The following is a 21,319-nucleotide window of genomic DNA, read 5'->3' on the forward strand; positions in this document are numbered from 1 at the left end:
TTGAAACTATTTTGTAGGCGAGGCACTTTTTCACGTCTTGATTTATCTTTTGATGGAGTAACGCTTAAAATTTGAGTTTCAAATTTTTGACTGTCCATGCAGAAACAAAAGCTCTTTTCGACTATGAGGATTAGAATTCGGTACCCATGAATGTCAAAGCCAAAGTTTAATTTTTTGATGGAACACCCATTAGACAGTGTGACGCCTCGCGACCATCACTTGGATGTCTGTCTGGCTGTGGGCTGCGAAGCTTAATCGCATGGGAGGGCTAGTGATGTGTCCAGATGGTGCGACCAAATTTTACCACCACCTCTACCAACCAGATGGGAAGGCGTGAAACAGCCGACTAGTCACTTTCCCTAATAAAACCGAGTCTGTATGAAGCATCTCACATTTGATAGTAGGTGGTAGAACTAGTTTACTCCTCAGGATATGAATGGTAAGAAAGTTGCAACCCCTCGTTAAAAATCTACCATTATATTTAGAATTTTTATATGTTGCTGTAAGTAGGCTGAAAACACCAATGACTTCTTCAGAACCATTTGTAATTAAAATGGGAAAGTACTAACTGAAAACTGTGATGAGTCTGTCAGGCAGCGGCGTACCATGTCGATTTCAATCCACTTTCTGCACCACAATCCACTTCATGCGGAGTGCAGAAATCGTTCTGATTAAAAAGCGGGTTCTTCAATCCGTTGGCAATTTATGGGATTAAAACTGTATAGAAGATTTCATTGGGAAATATTTGCCTTTTCCAGCTACACGAGACCTTCCTTTAAAAGTAAGAAGACATTATCCTCGTATAGAATACTTTTTGCCTATGTATGGCAGGGCTACTGGCATGGTCCAGGGGCCAGGCCGCACGGAGGGGACATATCGACGGAGCACCTAAGTGACCTGTTACCAAAATTGAGAGTTAAACAAGCAATTAAATTACTACATTTTTCAACTCCTGCTTCGGTTTTGTCCAGTTTCCCTTTTCTAACATTATCGGTTTATGGCAAAACGGAAATAAATCAATTTTTGAATAAAAATAAAGGGGTTAGATAGCTTCTTCATCAACTTCATCGGGCATGTTTGTTACACTGTTTTATAACTCTCAACTACGAAGAAAATTTTTAAACTAATCGGTTTGGTTGTTACACTCTTATAAAACCACCCTCTATTTAGCTTTGCTCAGACATCCTTCTCGGTTACCGTTGGATAAATTCAATATGAATAGAAACTCAGTAAAGCCTGGATTTTAGTCTACTTTGATAATAGTTCTCTATAGATTTACTCCAACCTTATCCTATTTTGGAGTGTTCACATAATATGGCCCAGAAATACCCCATTCCTTTACCAACGACATAACCTAGAAACTTTTTTGAAAGATTGATGCATCTAAGACTGGATTCCTAGACTGCCCATAAACAAAACAATTGACAGTCCTATTAATTGTGCTGCCTTATGATGTCCGAAGTAATAAAACGTTCATAACGAGCGTCGATGAAGAAGCTCAAAAGGAGAGCTTTGTAGTAGTATCACACTATCATTAACTGTATGCTCAACTACGCCAACTTTTCCAGTTTCCTGTGATTGTGACCCTGTAGTGATGGTGTGGATCCGTTCTCGTGCCATCTGTATCCCATTAATATCCCAGGTGCCCTTTGCGTTGACGATAAAGCCACGATCGACGATCATTGTGGTGCAGAACCGCATATTTCAGGAACCATAATACAAGTAATTTTTGCAGAGATTTTGAGAGGAGTTGTTTAAAAGCCCCTTTTTCTCCTTGCAGACAACGACAGTGTACTCTACGAAGACGATGACGACGGAGCACTGAGTCGAAACGCGATGAAGAAACAGTCGCAGCAGATTGTCGAAATGCGTACTAAGAAACGACCTGCTGGAGACAAGGCGAAGAAGGGTCGTTAGAATGCCACAGCCACCATCAATCCTAGTCTAGACAGGACCACATATAGAGATGTCAACCCCTTTCGCTAATGTAGCACTTTGTGTCCACGGCCAAAAAATGGATAATAAAGTTGCACCAAGAAAGAGGGAGAAAGGGGAAGAGCGAGACAATATTTTCATGGTGACAACAGCCTCCTTCATCACTGGGGTTGCTGTAAAACCTAAAAACCGTAATGTCTTCGTTTTACAGCCTGAGTGAAATGGTACATTTGTTGTTTGGATTTTGAAAGGGCACGGCGGGGGTTGGTTGATTGGTTCTAAAAGTACATCCACACAGTTTTAATTACCTGTACTTCCCGAATGAATGATGCCTTTTCCTTCAAGAGTACAACGACCGTTATTAATTAGAAAATGAAAAAATTCCACATGAGTAATTCTACCTTCTTCATGCACATAGCCATAGGGAGAGATGAATAAAAGTAAGGGATTGAGACTATTTTAACTAATAAAAAGCTAAAACGTCAGTCAAATTTATTTATAATTGAAATGTACAAAGTGGTGTTTTGAGCACTTTTGTTACTATGGCCATTTATGGCGCTAATCAAGTGAACCAAAATTCACGCGGTTTTTGATCTATCTCAATACAGTGGCTGTATTTTACTCGTAGAGACTTGCCCAAAGCTCGCCATCATCTATGTTCATCCATTTGTAAGGTACAAAAAGTGTCTGTCATTCTGTCGGTACGCCAGTTTTTACTGCGGTCTGTGCTGCTTCCCTAATACATGCAACTCACATTTGACAAAAGGTTGGCTGATATCAGCAAGCACAAACGCCTCCCCGTTATGCATCGATGCAGTGCAAAACTACAGTTTTGTGTAATTGCTAACTGCTTTTACAACTGCGCTGCTGACAAACCGAGAGAGTCGATCACGGAATCGGACAGCAAAGCAATCCACGCAGGAAAATACCCCCGTCGTGTCTTTAATGTTGCAGAAAATTGACAGTAATGTTAAAATACCAGTCTGATGGGGCAGCAATAACAAAGATGTGAGAGCCATTCACTAAATTAGTCACCGGCATTTAAAAAAACATTGACAAAAAGAATAAAGGAAGGGACTACCTATGTGTATCAAATAAAATATAAGCTACTGTTAGTTAAGCTCTTCCCAGGGTCGAGAATGAGGAAGCAGTATGACTTCCATTGTTCGCTCGCAATCTTGGACGAGGAGTGATTGAATTACGGTGCGACAGTCGCTTCCTGATACATCACCTGAAGCGTGCAGTTTTGCAATAGACAAGGATCGACCTGAATATTTGTTATTTCTTGTAGCTTCCAAAGGAAGTCATCCCAATGGGTAATCCTGTATTATACCATCTCATCGCCATAACTGGCTTTCACGGGAGAGAGATCCCAATCGGGTAGCTTATGAGGAAGCACGTTAGAAGCTGCTATCTTCAAGGAGTTATATAGAGAAGCAAAGTCAGATAGCAGCTGCCTCCTAATGGGCTTTCCTTCTTAGGGCCAGACGACAAAGCCAAAGATGTCTACTCAAGGCTGACTCCCTTTGGTTTCTAGGGCCTGATGACCAAGATATAATGCTTTGCCTGCCTCCGGGCGATTTATTGTCACTTCTAAAATATTACAAAAGAACTCCGTCAAGCACTTCTTTAGCAGCTCTTCTTTTGGGACTTTAGGGATTTGTTCAACTTTGTTGACTAGGGACTAACTCAGTTTGTAGCCATTGATGTAGAAGGGTCATTTTGTCAAACTAATTATCCAGATACCTAGTCCGTCCATTTGCCAATAAAATGGCTTGCCTTGAGGCCATAGTAAAACAAGAGAACGAGATATCCTCAAACGCTTGGAATGTCATGCGACAGAACATGGAGGCGCAGCTCAAATGACCATCAGGTTAACAAAGGAATCTCATACTACCCTTGTCAGCAGGAGGCACCTTCACTTGGGGAATGTTTATTCGATACCCGTTTCTTGGATAGAGCAGTGTTCTCCAAGTCTTGAGAGGACACGGCTCGTCGAAGAGTCATCCAGGTCAATAAGCACTATTCTAGCATCGAATAAACCTAAAGAGTGTCGATTCCAACCAAAATGTAAATTTCGCCGTCACCTGCTGGCGGCAGTGGCACCTCTTTCAGGTCCAACAAATTGTGTGGGTTCAACTGTGAGTGCCCCACGAGCTTAAGCTTTAAAAGGACATTTCTGTACTAAGTTGGATGCAGCGGAATGGCTTTATCGTAGTCGGTCGTCACCAAGTTGAAAAAAACCACACTAGCTTATAAAGAAGCTTCAACACTGCTTCTTGACGCCACACGGAACTGGCGATTGGGAAGTTCCATGGAAGCTTGAGCAAAAAAAGTTGATTTCAAGCATTTAAAGCCCTTTGAGATTCGATTGCACTGAATTCATTTAAGATGTCTAGCCAACAGGGGTCTACATCATAGCAGACAGCGAGTCAACGCGATTTAGGATAGCATCTATCTTCTCAGAATGATGCAATTTAGGCAGACAAGTTATATAGCCATTTCACATCTTTCAGCTATCTTCCCAATAATCGAGGCGGTGAAGGACGAGGTTTCGAAATTGATCCTGTTGCTACTTGTACAACTTTCAAGAGGCAGACTTGGAGACGACAAAGTCATCGGAATAATCAGACTGTTAAATCAAATAGCAATCATACCTACTACGTGCTGTTGCTTGTGCAAGTCTACAATTCTGGTTATCAATTTACTCTCACAGGCATACATGCACGATGAGGGCAGAAAACAAAACCGTTAATCAAAACCATCCAATTAGGAAAACACGTTCATTCCATTTGTTGTGGTTCTAAGCGTGAAGTAATCACATAAAGGCCGACAGAAACCCGACAGTTAAGGTGCGGAAGTCATTCTGACAAGGCAGTAATTGTAACTGCAACAGCGGTGATGGGAGTGTCACTGTAATCTAAACGTTTTCACCAAAAAGGGAAAAGAGAGAGGGGAAAAGACAACTGAGCAATAAAGCAACTACTGTCGATGCTTAAGAACATTTCTTTGGTTCTCATCAAACAGGGAGTCTCAAAATTTGCTATGGTGACCTTACACCTCGCATCACGTTAAGGTCAGATGTCGTATACGTTTTTTTGACAAGTGGAAAATCTGCATTACTTCCCCCATAAAGAACTTCGGTTTCCGGTTCTTATAGAAATGTGAGTTTTTAATCAGCATTTCGCTAGCCTGATTTTAGTCAATTGAAATTTGAAGTGAATAAACAGCTGGATTCTAAATAGCTTCATGAAGTTGGTACTAAATTGTTTATTTGCACTCAGTACCACAGAATATTGGACGCCGTTTTTTGCGACCATTCTGGGTTAAATCGGCAGCAAGTTAAAAAAGTGGATCTTTTGAATAAGCAATATTGAAATCTTTCAAATGTGGGCTAAATTGCCCCCATCAAACGTTGACTCCCTCCCATACCCGACGATCGGGAGCGATGAGCGTTGCGGTCAGCAACATCTTGATCCCTGACCTTTACTGCCAACAGCTATCCGTCTTGCTGGCCTAACCACTGGCTTCATTAATTCACCGTAAAGCACTTCAATTTACATCGTCCTGAGAGGGTATAAACTTCATTTGTTTATGCTGATATTCATCTAAGGCCATTTGTAGCACAAGTTTGCGCATTTAATATTCTAAAACCTGCAATTTCTGCACGTTACATCAAACTGCATTCTTAATCTCTTAAGCGAGGCCTGTGAAGTATTTGCTCAGTATCCAAACCGATTAAATTTTAACTGGAAGATCTTTGTAGTGGGAAAATTCGTGGGAGGCTCCTCCAACCCCTTAGTTAATCAGTTTCACCTTGCAAGGTACCATGTGGATTGACTTCGACCAAAAGCGCCATCTCTCATCATAGCACTACCGTGCCAAAATGACTTATGAAACGAATGCCAGGGTGCGATATAATAACAGACATTTATAAATACAACCAGTACCATAGTGGAAGACGTTTATCATTTGCTTAGTTATTCGTTTAGATCCGCAGGCACATTAAGGGTTCACCTTTGTACTTTCGGTGGGTGGAATGGCCTACTGGCCATGCCATTAGCTCTCCAATCCTTCCGAACATCGTTAGCACATTCTGTCCTGGTATTTTGTCTTTTTTTAACTTCATTGAAGACTCAGGATGCTACGTCGGTAGTAGAGGCAAATGTGCCTAATTATAAAGGCCAACTATCCTGATTTCTACCACCGAGAGCTAAACATTAGCGTAACGAAAGATGGATATATACTGTAGATGAGAGAACCTATGACTACCCCTAGCAGCAGGACTGAGTATGACGGCCAACTTTAGCAACTACTTTAGTCCCGTCTTCTACAGGAATGGTATTACTAACTCAGGTAGCACTACCCGTCAACGGTCTGAAAAGGCTCGTTAAGGAGCTGTGTACGGTACCTGTATGAATATGTCAATTATCTACTGGCTGGATAAAACTTAGATAGGTATGGCCAAGCAGTGTTGAAGAGAAAATAAATTGGCAAGGAGAACCAGACGCAAAGCCCTATTTCCACAAAACTATTTCAAACCCTTTATAATATTATATAACTCTGCCTTTTGGACGATGGACACGCGTAATGGTCCGCACATTTCCCCTCACCTTAACACAGTTCCCAAACAGGGCGAAAATCCAGATCCAGTGGAATTCCCAAGGAAGATCAGCAAAGTTGCAGTCAGATATCTCAGTGGCGTGCAAATTCAATTGCTGGCGAGGTCGTCTTGTCTTCAGGAAAGATCTGCCGTGCTATGCATAGTACTAGCGCCACTATCTTCTCAAACATGCATGATTGAATCGGGATAATCGCACAGTAGGTGTAAACACACTACTCCTGTCGTGTTTTGAATTCACTAGATACATCCGCGTGATTTTTGGATTTGCCCTGCCTGCCATCCTCCTAGCATTGCCCAACCTTAGGCACTTGACGGGAAGCCTTCGCTAAGAGTGCAAGAGCACTACACTGCCACTGAGCCAAAGGTACTAAGGTTATCCAATAAAACCAGGCCTCCTCAGTTTACAGTCATTTCAGTGTAATCTGAATTTTTTTCTCACAGCCCCTGCACAACAAATCCAGCGCTTAAATATCTGTCAGTGCGGCTAAATCGCCCTAGACCTTCCCAGGCAATCGTTTGGACATCCAGTACATAACTTCACAGTCCCGAATGACTGCTATAACTATTCTTGCATGAAAAAACTGACCTCTGTGCGTCACTCACATGCTGCACGAGCCGAGGACGCAGGCCGGGAGCCGCCATTGGCCAGGATCATCGCTGAGGTAGACACACGATCACATTCGAAAGTCCTCACTGATAAGTGGCTTATCGGCCCACCACCGTACTGTCTGTCTTCTGAAGATATAACCATACGACTTCCGTGCCTTTGTTCGCAATGTACTTCATTAGCACACGTCGTTCGCCGCCCCGACGGATGATGGCTGAGTCAGACCGGCTCACTACGCCTGCAGGGCCACCAGCATCATGGGACACGGCCTCTGCTTACTGCCTTACGTGGTATCGGTCCAGTGGCATCAGGTAAAACAAGTGGTTTGGGTTTAACTTGAATGACCCTCACGCAACCATAATGTAAGAAGACTCAATAGGAAAGCAAACACGGTACGCTGTTTTATTGGCAGATGATTGCCACCTCTCTAGTGGCATCTTAGAATGCAGTGTGTCGGTGTTTGTGTATGATTAAAAACACATCGTTTATGTCAATATATATACTTAAAATTAGTAAAATCGCACCACTTTGTGTTCCCGCCCACTTCGCCCTCCTCGCTTGTCCCGATCAAGGGAAAAAAACTTGACTATTCAATGAACTTAAAAAGATAATGAAGAAGATGATAAGAAGGGAAGGAGACAGTCGTTGCTGTGCGACTGAAGCAGACAATTCGTGACTCGAAAACTTTGGGAGCGAAGCGGAGCGTGGCGCGGCTTGTCATCTCTTGGAGGTGCAAAAAAAGGGGAAGATGGTGCTTCACTTAAAAGGCTCAACGTCTCGGTCCGAGCTGATACAATCTGATCAGAATGATGCTTGTTGTCCTTTTTCTATCGCAGAGGCTGAAGAGGGTCGAGGAGGGAAGGAGGAGCAATCAGGGGCAGGAGAAGGGGAATTGTCGATGCGGCAATGGGAACGGTGGAAACAGTGGAGAGGGAGGTAAACTGGCAATCTACAAGGGAAGAGCATCACTTCGACCCAACCAGGTGTCGATCCTCGCGTTAAAAAGCTTCCTGTGTGTACGTGTGTGAGCGCGCGTCACAATGACAAGCCATTTGTTCTGCCTCCGAATAATGATGAATGCGCTTTGTGTGCGCATACGTCTAGACAAATGGCTTATGAGGACCAGACCTAAAGGGTCTACCACAGACGCTATTAGATGAATGATAATAGCGCTGTCCCTCCGCCTCTCACGCAGATGCTATGCTAATGATTAATCTCTGTCGCTGTAGCCCTAATTTATTATCAGTTCTGCAGTCTGGTTTCTGCAATCTCCTCCACAAAACATTCCCCTTTCATTCATTCTACCTAAAAAGCATTTTGGTTCCATAAAAAACAGTCGAAAATTAAATAACACTTTCCCCCAGCGCATCGAAAGGTAATAGCTGTGCTGACCACTTTTAAAAGCCTTAATCTTCGGACCAATTAATTCTTTTAGAGGCTGTTCAACAGGCTGTTGCAGTTTTGCTTCCTCTGCGATTTGAAAATGCAACTCCCTGAGTTAGTCCAAAATAGCTCTTGCATGAACGTTATTAATTCTTAACTGTAATTTTTACCAGCGCAAAGTCAAAAATCACGATTAATCGCGTAATTAATGCACGGATTTTCAAGATTTATATAAACTGTTTTAAGTGATCTAAGCACTCCATACCCCTTAACCCACCTTGAAGTTAAGGGGCAAGTGTGCATTTTAGGTCATAAATTACTAGTATCGCTCGCCAAATGCAATGAAAAGAACATCTGCGACAAGGTCGCACAATGAGAGGAGGACTCTAGTTCAAAACCCAGTAGATTTGCCAGGTCTGACTATCCACAGGCATAAACAGAGCACCAAAAACTGACTTTTCCTGTAAAGTAGGTGCAAGGCGAAGTGTGGGTAACCTACTCAATAGTAAATTATTGTTCTTCTCGATGTGGCTCTTGCATCACCGCCCTCTCGTATTTATTCAACTCAGTGATTGTAGACGCCCATCATTTCGGAGGGGTGGTGGTATTGACCACCAAGAGCACTGCCGTTGAGTACAATGCTCCCGCTACCGCCGCTTCCGTGGACGGTGTAGGCACCACCGCCCCCACCACCAGTGAATGGCGGAGGTGGAGGACCTGTGCTGTTCGAGGCGCCGCTGATGAGAGACCGCGAGTAGGCACTGGCTGAGTTGCCAGAGGAGGAAAGTCCGCTCCGATGCGATCGTGAGTCCAGTGGGGTTGGGGGTGGCGCAGCGACCATCCGAGAGCCACAGGACTCTCCAGTGGTCGTGCTGGTCACACTAACTGGGTACACAGTGCCGTTGGCCCCACCCCCTCCTCCTCCGCCACCTCCTACTGCGGTGGTGGGAGGGAAGAGCTGACGCGAGGGTGGCGGCGGGCCATCGTTACCCATCACAAAGTTGTTTGCCGGTGAGTAGGTCTTGGCACTGCCATTGTTACGGTAGTTGCTAAAGTTCTGCATTACCCCCAAATCAGTGGCGGAGGTATCGTTAGGTGAACCTGTGGGAGCTCGAGAACCTGTTGTCATCATCTCGTCGTTGAGGAGGAGCACGCAGTTGTTGTCCTGAGTCAGGGACGGTCCACCTTGAGCTATCAGGTGGCCGGATTCCGGCGTCTTAGCTATAAAATCATCAAAAACAGTGACCCTACTGTCTCAAGCACAACTAGAAGGAAAGAGAAGAGACCGTTGCTTACCATTCTGGGCTCGATGACGCCGATTTTTGAAGTACCTAACGCTGCAGTACACTGTAAGCCCGAAGATTAAGCCTAGATAGGCAATTGCGCAGTTCACAACAATAACGATTGTCCTCGCCATGCCCGGACTCAACGTCTCCTCTCCATGCTCCAGCTTAACATATTCATGAGGAGCTGAAAGCAAGATGAAGGTGAGATTAATTCAGAAGAGTACTTACAAATGATAATTCTGTGATCAATAGTGATGGTTGTTTGACTCACTGAGAACACTGACGTGAACACCCTGACGAGTTTGAATGGCATGTTTGTTGCCAGCAATGCATATGTACTCTGCCTCATCCTTCAACAGAACCTGATTGATTACAAGGCTCCCGTTGGGGAGAACTTGGATTCGATCGTCAAGGGGTCCGGGGTTGATTAGAGAGCCTCCTGCATCCTCAACTCCTGCCCGTCCGGGGTCGAAGACATTCTCCAAAATGCTCTCTGTATTTGTCTGGCCCGACATTAGTGCAGAGTAAATGAAGGGATCTCGAATGTTCGGCCTCTTTACGATCCAACTTATCTGTGGCCGAGGATCTCCGGATGCCTTACAGTTCAACACCAGACGACTTCCCTCTTGGATAGTTTGATTCGTGCTGATGTCAGAGATCCGTGGTTTCTCTGAAAGTGGGAACGAAAACTTTAACTTCCTCTGGTTTAGGCTTGGGCTAGACTTTGCTCCTAGAAAAGTGTCCTACCTCCCACGATGACTTTGACGTTCATCTGGATTTCTTCATCTCGGTAGTTCGACCTGGCCACGCAAACATACTCTCCAGCATCCTGCTTTTGAACATACTGAAAGATGAGCACACCATTCTCAACCTGGTTGGGTTTCTGGATGGACTCAAGGCCGTTGACAGTTTTACGAAACCAGTCTATATTGAGTTGGCCGTAACCACGCACCTTGCAGGTTAGCTTGCCCTGAACATTTACCTCGAGGAAGTGCTCCTTGATTTCGCGGACGAATTGCAGCCGACCGCGAATCTCTATGTGTTGCATCTGACCTGGGAACTTCCTGGGGTAGCCGTCGGTGATGACGAAACACTGATAGCGTCCTTGATGATCCACGGTCACGTGCGGTAGACGCAAGAGTTCGCCATCACCCTCCGCCAAAATATCCTAGAATTACCAGCCCCAAAAATGGGTAATTTTATTTGGTATGCGAAACTTCACTTGAATGCCTTTATCCTCTATCTTGAAGAACTTAATCAAGCAAGAGGATAGGAATGATCGGCGCAAAAACACTCGCTTTTAATTAGTACTCCGTGTGTGTTCCCTTTTTAGCACAGCGACAGATGGAATCAAGGGTGAAAACACACTCAAGGAGCTAAGAGAATAGTAAGATGACAAATGTGTCTACATTTTAGGGACGGAAAAAGTGCAAAAATTTTCTGTTAGAGGGAGTGACTAATGGCAGCAATAACATTGCAGCAAACAGGTGGGCCGTAAAGACCATTACTACTGCTACTTCTGGTCTCATAGTCATTTTCTGGAAGTAGGACTAATAGAAGAGAGAGACTGCGCGGTAGTTAGGATCTCACATTTCCGTAGTTGACCAGGGGTCGACCGTCCTTCTCCCAGTAAATTCGACTTCCAGGAATGGCGCGTCGTCGAATTTGGCAGCTGAGCATGAGAGGTTCACCCTCGTCTAAAGTCTGTGATTCTTTCGCCGGTTCGAATTCGGGAGGGACTGAAATGGAGTAAGGTAAAAATAAGCAATTCTATTTGTGGAGGCGTGAAACTATGGTAGTGATGTCAGAACGATGTACTCACACGAGACCATAATCTGGAAGGGCACAGAGACACGACCAGCGACACTAGAGAGAACCATTTCGTAGGCGTCGCTGTCCTCTTCCCTGGCGTCCTTGATCACCAAGTGCCGCCCATTCTTCACGTAAATTCGCATATGTGCGCCCACGTGAGTGCTGGATCCCGGGAGTATCCTTGTGGGCTCCTCGTGACCTGATGACAGCCGGAACCATCTAAAAAAGGAAAACACACTACCTGCACTGGCAACCAAAAATGAACTTCTCTCCTACAGCTGCTATTTAATGGCTACAAAAAATGGAATTTCAATGAGGCAAACATAATATCTCTAAGTATTTATCATTCAAGTAATCATTCAGCTGTGTACACCAGCCCATGCATGGATGTTCGACTACTGGACAACACCATAAGGCAAGCTGAGTCGATTTCTGCTTCATTTCAGCGTGATGCTATGACTCCCACCAATAGGGAGAATTCTACATTTGGAACATCTCAGAATTTCACCTGAACAGCGACTACGCCTTGGACATTTTAACGTAACACATGAATTACTGATGGAAATTACTATTTACTAGGGTGACAAAAGCATGATGTGGCCGAATGAGGTTTTTGTAAAACACAACAGCTTTGAATTTTAATTCACTTGATTTCTCCTCACAATTTTTGATAATTGTAAAAGATTAATAAGTTGAGGCAAACCGCATGTATTACTGCCTGACAAATCCTCCTTTAAAAGTACCACCAGTATTATGGAAATTTTTAACACTAGACTAGGTGGTCTATTTGAATTCAGGCAAAGCGACCAGGAATTCCAGAGGTTTGAACACATAGGCAACCGATTAAGTTGTGCTAGCATAACCAGGAGGAGGCTGCAGGAGATCACTTTACGCACACTGTTCACATACTGGGAAAATATATTCCGCTTGCTCCCTGCACATAAACAGCACTTTCTGAATGTGTAATGGGTGATTCTGACACTCCCACACACCCTAGTCCCAGCAGCGTTAAATAAGAATCTCCAAAAGACTATTTACCAATCGCGTTTACGTGAGCTTTAGCCGCCATCCTGATGAAAAGGCGGCAGCTGACACAACAAACACAACGCCTTCCTGTAAACAGTTTAACTCACTCAATTTGTGGAGGGGGATTAGAAATGTTCTCGGCGGTGTAGGACTGCGAGGGAGTCAGATCCTCGTAGTATCGAAGCTCCAGCCTCTCGCCTAACCGAATCGCCAGCGGCTGATTTTGTCGTGGACGGGGTGCGAAGTTAGAGGGTTTTGGGGTAAAGAGTTCTACAGGGAAAGAACAGCAAAAAGAAACCCACCGCTTAATCAAAGCAGAGAGGAGAGGCGCTTAATGTTCAGCTCAAAATGGGAAACTGGTAGAGCGTGTTTAAATATCAGTGATTGCCATAAAGATGCGATTGGCAAAACATGATCTCCAAAAACCTCGCTACTTGCGTGCAGTTCTACCAAACGTAAAATGAGGCGAGGCTGTTAAATCTACGCCGCAAGCCTGATCACTTTTATGAGACGTGTTTTTCTCAATGGACATGCGAAAAATTCTCCTTTAAAAAGGATAGAAGGCACCAATCCCTCCTGAACAAATCTTAAGTCCAGTGTTCGTATCAATGGATGCTTAGTTCAAAACTTCAAAGTACCATTTTAATCGTGGGGAACGCTGAGTCTCTATAACGAGGCTATATGCACCATCAGATCTTCTGGTAGCTAGAATTGAAAACGCTAAAAAATTGTATAACTTATCCCAAAAGAACTATAAGCAAAAGTATGGAAAAATTAATCTATTTCATGTCCATGATTAGTTAATGGGTGAATTCTAGATCGCATGGTTCGATCGAGAGATGACATTTAAGGCCATTGTAAAGGATGTAGTTTGAGGTTGCCATGCAAAAAGGAATATGTACATGCAAAAGTCTTTCTTATATCCACCGAAAACTTCCGAGCTCATTCTTAAAATTCACATTAAAACCACTGAAAAATGGTGTTTCAGTAAATGGAGAAATGGACGAATCTGAGATGAGTTGAAGAACGTATGGCTATATGAATAGTAGATGAATCGATGGCATCAGAATGAATGAAAAGACGAAAAATTGGACTGATGGACTCATGGACTCGAAATAGATTGATAGGCGATTCCAAGGTGGACATCGAGGTAGAAGTGAGAAGTGAGGTGATTTCTTACCCGCCAAATAGACCTGAAAGACGTAGAAATAGCGCTCGGAGGTGGTAGGGACATTAACCTCGCAGGTATAGAAGTTGGCGTGAACGGGTTTGAAACGATCAATGATGAGAATGGAGTCGGCCTCACCCATCGGCCGCACGGAGGGCAGGGAGGTGATGGGCTGCTGTTGTTCGCCCAGCCGTGTCATGAAGCCCCAAACCACTATCACTGGACCGTCTTCTGGCGCTGCTGGTGGACGCGGACACATCAGCTCCGTTGACAGTTCCGCCAATGCGTACTTTAGGAAGGCCTTGCCTGAAACACTTGTGTTCACTCTCGGTGAATCTTCGGCTGCAACCATAGTGAAGGTGAAATTGAGGCGAGTGTACTGTCACATTACCAGGTTACTATTAGACGTGTCCAAATCAAATTGGGCTTAATGAGAATTTTATTGTGAGAGTACGAGGCGCACCAATAAGCTGCGAGTATGTTCTATTACCAGTAACCAGTATAAGTTGAGTCAGTCCAAAACACCCTTAATCAAGATGGCAGGCAAGTAGTAGTAAGTGCGTGCATGGAACAGTGTGTGGAGGGTTATATAATTTCTTGCGTACAACGAAGTTCTAGAATCCGCGACTGCTCGTGTCTACAGAAAAAAAGTAAGCACAGTAGGGACGAGATGTCCACCAGCTCACTAATAAAGCATTTGAGAAGTGCAAGCATTTTGAAGACAGTCAGTCATACGTCTGTCAGTGACAATCCCGACCGTTGCTTCTGTTTCCAGACCACAACAAAGCAGTCATTCCTGTGAACGAACATGCAGAGCGCGGAGCGACTGGTCATGGACGCCTAATGGGCGCATAACCTGCTGTGAGACCGCACGAGGCGAGTACTTCTGTGAGATCGCTGAACAAAAAGCGATAACTAGCAAATACTTATAGGTTTGAAAAGTTAGGGCACGTTAGATGCCTCAGAAGTCACTATCTCTTCTTTGACAAATCACGAAGAGAAGCAGGTTGTTCTAAGATAGTTCAGCATGTGGACAACTCCTCAGATGGTGATGCTTAAGACCCGAAAGGGAACGGATGCATGTGGCAGAGAACCGTTGTTTTTCTTCCTCAAATGCTTAACGAATTGCTATCACTTGAGCCCAGAATATTACACTATTATTTGACCGCTTATGGAGGGAAAATTGTTGACGAGTGTATTGTAAGAAAAGATGTATCGCTATCAAGTTCCCCACATTTCATCTTCCTTACTGAGGGCCTGGGGCTCTCCTCACGCGGCACCTCTCCCGATAGATTTCCAGACCTTTCTATGGCTCGGTAGAAAAGCTATTCAAAGACCCACGACCTATAGCACCCACAGAAATAAATAGTGTCATGACATTGTATCGAAATTTCGCCATCTTAAAGCTAAATCAGGGAGTAAGGAGAAGGGGCTAGTTGAGTGCATCCTTAAAACACTTGAGGTGAAAAAGTGCATCTGATCTTCCTAAGTGTGTTATAAACAGACAGATTTAACCAAAAATGGACTTTTCAAGGTGAATGTTGTTTGCGTTCCATAGAACTCAGTGAATTGGGACCTTTCTGGTATCCCATTGTGTAGGCCTCAACTTAACATGAGCGTCATTGCCGAGGTGAAAACAAAGTGAGTGACGGGTGTCTGTTCCCAAATCCCATTGGCCAATTCTAATTACATCTATTTTTAGCCCACAAAAGGGAACAAAGCCACTACTTAACATACTTATATGACTCCTCAATTTTCGTACCTGAGCCCGGAGCATTCCTCATCAGTTTATGGTAATTGGTTGCGCCAAATTTTGTTACAGACAGATTGGTCTGGCTCAGGACAAAAAGGTAGATAGAGAACTTCCATTCTTGTTTAAAGAATAATTGCATTTTCCAGTCCCCTCGATTGCTTTAAATAAATGCGACAAAACTTGATAACAACCGGTGTTGTACTGGAGCCGTGAAACACCCTCGTGGCTGTGGTGATCAAGGTCCCCCTAAGGTCATGACGGCATGTTATTGCAGCAACAACTGCTTTGGTTTGTCACCGATATCAAACACCAAATCATTATTTACACGCAATTTTAAGAATGGTACAAGTTTCACGAGGCTATTTTGCTGATACTGCACCTGGAAGGATTGAGAAAATATTCTAAAACGACTCTTTCCCTTCTTATTAGAATAACTTTAATAAGAGTCACCTACCAGTCATTTGGATGACAAAGGGGGGCCGACTGTCCACCTTTCCCGCAGCGTGGATGACGCGACAGTGGAAGCTGCCTACATGTTGCATGCCGAAGCTGTCAATTAGGAGGTTGCCGTTGGGCAGGGTCCGCATGTTGGGAAGTCTCCCATTGCCGTTGTGAAACCAAAAGATATTGTTCATCTTCGCAGGTGGGTGCGCCCGGACGTCGCAGGCCAGTTCCACCAGTTCACCCAGTCTAATGTCCTCTAGACGTCCAGGTCGCACCAACCTCACCTCGATCTCTGGCTCCATCCCTCCAAAGCAAAGGCGAAAATGACCATTAGGGCTCACACCCACAGGAAGTAACAAGCCCACTTTAACGCTAGCCAGTCTAGGAGCCTTTGAAATCCACAACATATTTCCTTCTCTAGACAAGCGCGTTAAGCATATCGTTTCAATGCGACACGATATGCGACTGATCCCGCACCACTTTCCAACGCTTAAGTAACATTTGAGTATTCAGAACTATGCTACTATGATTCAGGCGTCTACCTGCAAAAAACGAGCGGCTGATTTAGCGAAAGAACCTTTAACCACTCTTGCAAGAAGAAACTTGTAAGTCCACGCTGGACAATGTCCGAATATAGTTCCAACCGTCGCACCCCAATCCCAAATACCAAAACTCTTTTTTTTCTTCTGTTATCAATGCTGAGACGAGAGGTAGTCTTTTTTCTAGAGAGTGAACTAAGCTTTACTAATGGCTTAATTCGTGAGGCCACTTTCTTGTTTAAAACCGTTTGCAATACAAAGAAGAGGGTATCTAGACCCAATAAATCAACGAACATGTCGGAGAAGTGGGGAGACAAATAGGTGGAGGGGATTTCTGACCTCGTCCATGTATCTTACTATAAATGTGTACGTATCTGCGTACTGTGTGTGCGTGTGGATGTGTGCATGCATGTGCGATTAATCATCCGGCGTCTGTTTTCGGTCCCAACAAAGGTCGCAATCGCACATACCCTCCCTCCCTTCCTCCTCTTCCCTCACCTCTCTCACTGCACCCCTAAACCATCAAACACACACACTGACTCGAACAAAAATGCGAGCTGTTCAGTTCATCTATCATCACAAGCACAAGCGCACACCACGCACGCTAGCGTCTGCTTCAAAGAACAAACGCGCACGCACGATGGCTGGCCGGCCAGTGTGTTTGCGTGCATTGGGACCGAAGCTGAAATAAATTAATCACACAAAACGCTAGCAGCGCTGCTACCGCCGCCACTGCCTCCTGCTGCTGTTGTTTCTGCTGCTGCCTCTGCCACCGCCTTCGTGGTGTATTGCGTGCGGAAGAAATGGGGTGTGACATTCGGCTGGCATCCACACGCAAAGGCACAGGGGGCACCGAGAGAAAAGGTACTATTAATCTTGCAACAATGCGGACCTTCTTCCCTTCACATTTAGCCGCCGCAGTGATGAGGAGGGCCGCCCTGAACGCACAAGACCGAAAGACAGATGCTCCTTTCCTTTTTTTACATTTGGAGAATGCCACAACAGCACTCTGCGTGCACAAGCTTCATGAAGATGTGACGGGTAGTAGTCCGACACGCTTTTTCTTCAACTGCCCTTGCATCCAACAATTTCCGTCTTCTCAATAATCCTTCCGAGGCCTTTGATGGAAGAAGAGTAGTCAATGGCGGTGGGATGGTGAGTAAGCTGTTTGCCTTCTTTTATGCTTCTCATTCGTTTCACCAACGTACTGTGATAGGAGGAAGGCGTACAGCAGGCAATGGCGAAGGCTACTCCGTGCTTCCATATTTAATGATTTTGGAAGAAGTGGTTGCTCTACCTAAACCCAGGTTTTATGAGGACATATTGCCCCTAAACGATACACGCTGGGAGTGAAGAACTTACAGTAGACATTGATGGAAGCCTCACGACTAGCACTAACGAACTTGGAAGTCTTGTTAAGTGCCTGACACTGGTAGCGTCCGGGGTCGATTTCGCGATCAGCGTGGAGGATACGGAGATTGGAGTCACCCTCGAGGTAACGCCGACCACTTTGCCTCTCAAGGTCGATGCGAACACCATTTTGGAGCCAGGAGTAGTGTATGTCTTCATTCGGTTGCACTGCACACTCCAATCGCAACGGCTGACCCTCCTCCACGTCCTGGTCCCTTGGCGACCGAGTGAAGTAGAAACTGTCCGTTGAGGCGCCTTTTGCAGAACAAAAATTCAATCAGCTTCACCAGTATCAAATCAGAAGCACTCCTCTCAGCCCCAATCTGATGAGCCACTAAATATTTATTAGTGGATTTTGAGGGACATTCCAGTACTGCTACTTATAGCTTTTGGCTAGCAGATGCTTCAATTTCCAACAACACGAAGGGTGGCAACTGAACATTATGAAATTTCAGCATTTCTGGCATGGGTCTCTGCTTAAGCTACTATGCTACTGATCATAGGCTCAGAAATAACTATAGTACTATGATTCAACGTTTATGGAATGATCTACGCCTTGACAACATCCCAAAATACAGCCGTTACATACTTTTTAGTGTTGTATTTACCTTCAATTCCGAACCCGTTTGATGTATTCGTATGTTGTTGTGCGTTTAATGGACCCCGTTTTATGAACCCAAGTCCTACAACTAGTCGAAGTCGAGATTTCATCCGATGTTTACTTTCAAAAGCCTGTCGAAATCGCGTATTTCTGTTTATGAGGACGATGCATTATAAGAGGGCCGTCCCGATCTGTCTTCACCCCATTTCAAGGTAGAACCAAAAAGGAGCTGGTAATTTTAGCACAGTAACAACTAATCCGGTGACCACATCAGTAAAAGATTCGCCTTCGAGAGTGAACTAGCAAATACCAGCAGCAAAAGTGTCAAAAGTAACTGCTTTGCTGCAGTACGTATTTCAACCAGGGTTTTGTGGGTGAGTGGGATTGTGGGGCTTTAAATGTACAAAGACAAGGTATGCCGCCTCCACTCGGCAGCATAAATTAAAATGAATACCCACCCATTGCGGTCGATGTTTAGATTCCAAAAAAGCATCCAGAGGTTTCAGAACTCAACGCCTAATCAAAAGGGAATGAATTGGCTAAATTACATATATTGTCGAGGAGCAAATAAACTACCAGTGGGAAACAGGGATCATGTCCACAGAATAGGGACTGCGTTTCGATGATGATCCAATCAAAGTGGCGTATGCGCGGGCCTAAGAGCAGCCTTTTATTGGTCGACACCAAACTGCAGTTGGGACGATACAATTGAGAACGGAGGAAAAAAGCCAAAAGCGTAAGCCTCTCTACAAAGGCGGGAACGATGGGCAAGGGCAAAGGATATGGATTGACCTAAACAAAGCAACTCGAAACCATTGTCGACAGACAAATGGTGGCGTCGCCGCGTAAATCGCAGTGTTCGAATAGCATAATTTGTGTACACACGCGTATACACCCTTACACAAATAAAGCTACGAATACACTGACGATCGCAGTACGTGCACCATCTCTCTCTTCACGCATAACACCCGATTTTCAAAAGATTGCAGGCTCAAAGATCTAATGGCGCAGCCGTACTCAAGCTCAGTGAAAGTTAATTTGTGCCTTTGAGTTAGACATGGAACGAAGTGCAAGCACCCTTTTGACCATGAATTTAATTTGACGTGTTGATAAAGCATAGAAAAAAAGCCTGCGAAGTGCGCGAAAGCTAGGGCGAGGGAGACAGGGAGGAGTAATTGAACCACTTCATGACTTGCGCCGACAGGCACAAGGAGTGAATCACGAATGGCGGTGACGGTTTGGAGACGATTTGATACACACACCCACACACACATAATTGTCACACTGCGAAGTGTGCCCGCCGCTTGTGTGTACACACTGTATCGAATTTGCCTGCAGGGGCAGCGGTAACAGCAGCATCAGAAGCAGCGACCGAAGTACAAACAGGTGGCGAGAGCAGACACCAACTTCATCTCCTCAAGGGGAAGGAGTAAATCTTCCCGCGCCTCCCCATATGGCGTTTTTGCGTATCTACGCATGTATGCGTGCATACCAGAACACGGGCGGAACAATTAACTTCTTTTTCAACGATAGCCTACCCATGATCCCATAGGGAGACGGGTGCGTTCTGAGCGTCAGTAGACAGGGATTTGATGAGTCATTTGGGATTTTACTCCCACGTAAAACAAAGGTGGTGAATTTTAAAGCACCCATGTACACGCCTCATCCTCTCCTCGAGGGCCAGAGAGACTCCACAGATCATTCTCCAATTAGGGGAAAAATTGCAACGGGGAAAGGTAGGATGTGAAAACCGAAGAAACAGACAAAGTGGTAGAAAAATTCAAACGGTGGTGACGGCAGTGGTGAGACTGAATATTGCGCCGCCACCGGTCCTCCTCTTGCACACACTTGGGCGGACATCATGCGAAAACGTTTGTGGCTTTTCCCTAGCCTACACACTACAAGCAGAAGGCAAGATAAATGAACAGGCGCAATCACCATCGACTCTCCTCTCTTGGTGGTAAAAGGGAGCAGGAGGAATAAAATGTAAACTACGTCTCAGCGACGGATGAAAAAACGCATCTACTAGGTCGCATTTAGGGAGTGGATTGTATGTCCACGAAAGTGGAGCATATATAAGGAACAATGCAGAGTTTAGACGACCCCGTTCCCAGACTCCTCCGAAGCTTCTCGTCCGTTCGTTCGGCCGGCCATCCTGCGTGTGCGCAAACGGTTCAAGGCTGAGGGAGGAGGAGAAGGGAGGGGAGGAGAGGGACTAGGTTGAAGACGTTACTTCGATAGGTGGCGTCGTACACAGGCCCACTGCCCCTTTAGTTGATTGATGCGATTCACCGAGCCTTCTCCCGCTCTCACGTACCCTGCTTCACTACTCCAACTAGTGCCTCACTGGCAGGTGACAGCAGAAGGACTAGCAGTGTTGAAAGAGTGCAATGAAGTTTTTTTGAACCCTGACGTAATTGTCTGGCATCCACCGGTTCAAAATGTCAATCTCATGGATGCTGCTAGCCAGACGAACCAATATTGCTCATTTCGACAATACAGCAGTGCTATCGTCCAGTAGTACTGTGTAAAGGATTTCACTAATCGTCAAAATCTATTGTAATTCAACTTTTGTGTTAATTGACGAGCATCAGTCCACTGCAAACACTGACGAAGCCGATGTGCTCGTCTTAAAGATGTTGTAATGAACTTGAACTGCTGCCGTCTACTGTCGCCTAGGATTGAAATGACATGCAGCAGCATCACCTTCCCCGACTAATGTTTAAGTGGT

At 44.9% G+C, this 21,319-nt stretch overlaps 2 protein-coding genes across 2 annotated transcripts in view; one reads left to right on the top strand and one right to left on the bottom strand. All coding sequences in view use genetic code 11, as the record gives it.

Annotated features, from left to right (window-relative positions):
• The window catches only part of EGR_03071 (Coiled-coil domain-containing protein), a gene marked incomplete at both ends in the record, with an annotated part of 3,307 nt that extends 2,739 nt beyond the window's left edge, over positions 1–568 (top strand). Inside the window, one exon of the mRNA XM_024492320.1 lies at positions 511–568. Coding sequence (XP_024353246.1) covers positions 511–568 — 58 coding nt within the window. The remainder of the gene's footprint in view (positions 1–510) is intronic.
• Positions 569–9,114: 8,546 nt separating this feature from the next.
• On the bottom strand, positions 9,115–14,193 carry EGR_03072 (Tyrosine-protein kinase-like 7; the record flags this gene model as incomplete). Its single annotated transcript, XM_024492321.1, has 8 exons — positions 9,115–9,770; positions 9,846–10,019; positions 10,107–10,505; positions 10,583–11,003; positions 11,426–11,574; positions 11,658–11,866; positions 12,781–12,943; positions 13,854–14,193. 8 exons carry the CDS (start codon positions 14,191–14,193, stop codon positions 9,115–9,117), a joined length of 2,511 nt encoding a protein of 836 aa, XP_024353247.1.
• Between the last annotated feature and the right edge of the window lie 7,126 nt (positions 14,194–21,319).

This window comes from Echinococcus granulosus (genome assembly GCF_000524195.1).
Source record: "Echinococcus granulosus chromosome Unknown EG_S00015, whole genome shotgun sequence".
Classification (NCBI taxonomy): domain Eukaryota; kingdom Metazoa; phylum Platyhelminthes; class Cestoda; order Cyclophyllidea; family Taeniidae; genus Echinococcus; species Echinococcus granulosus.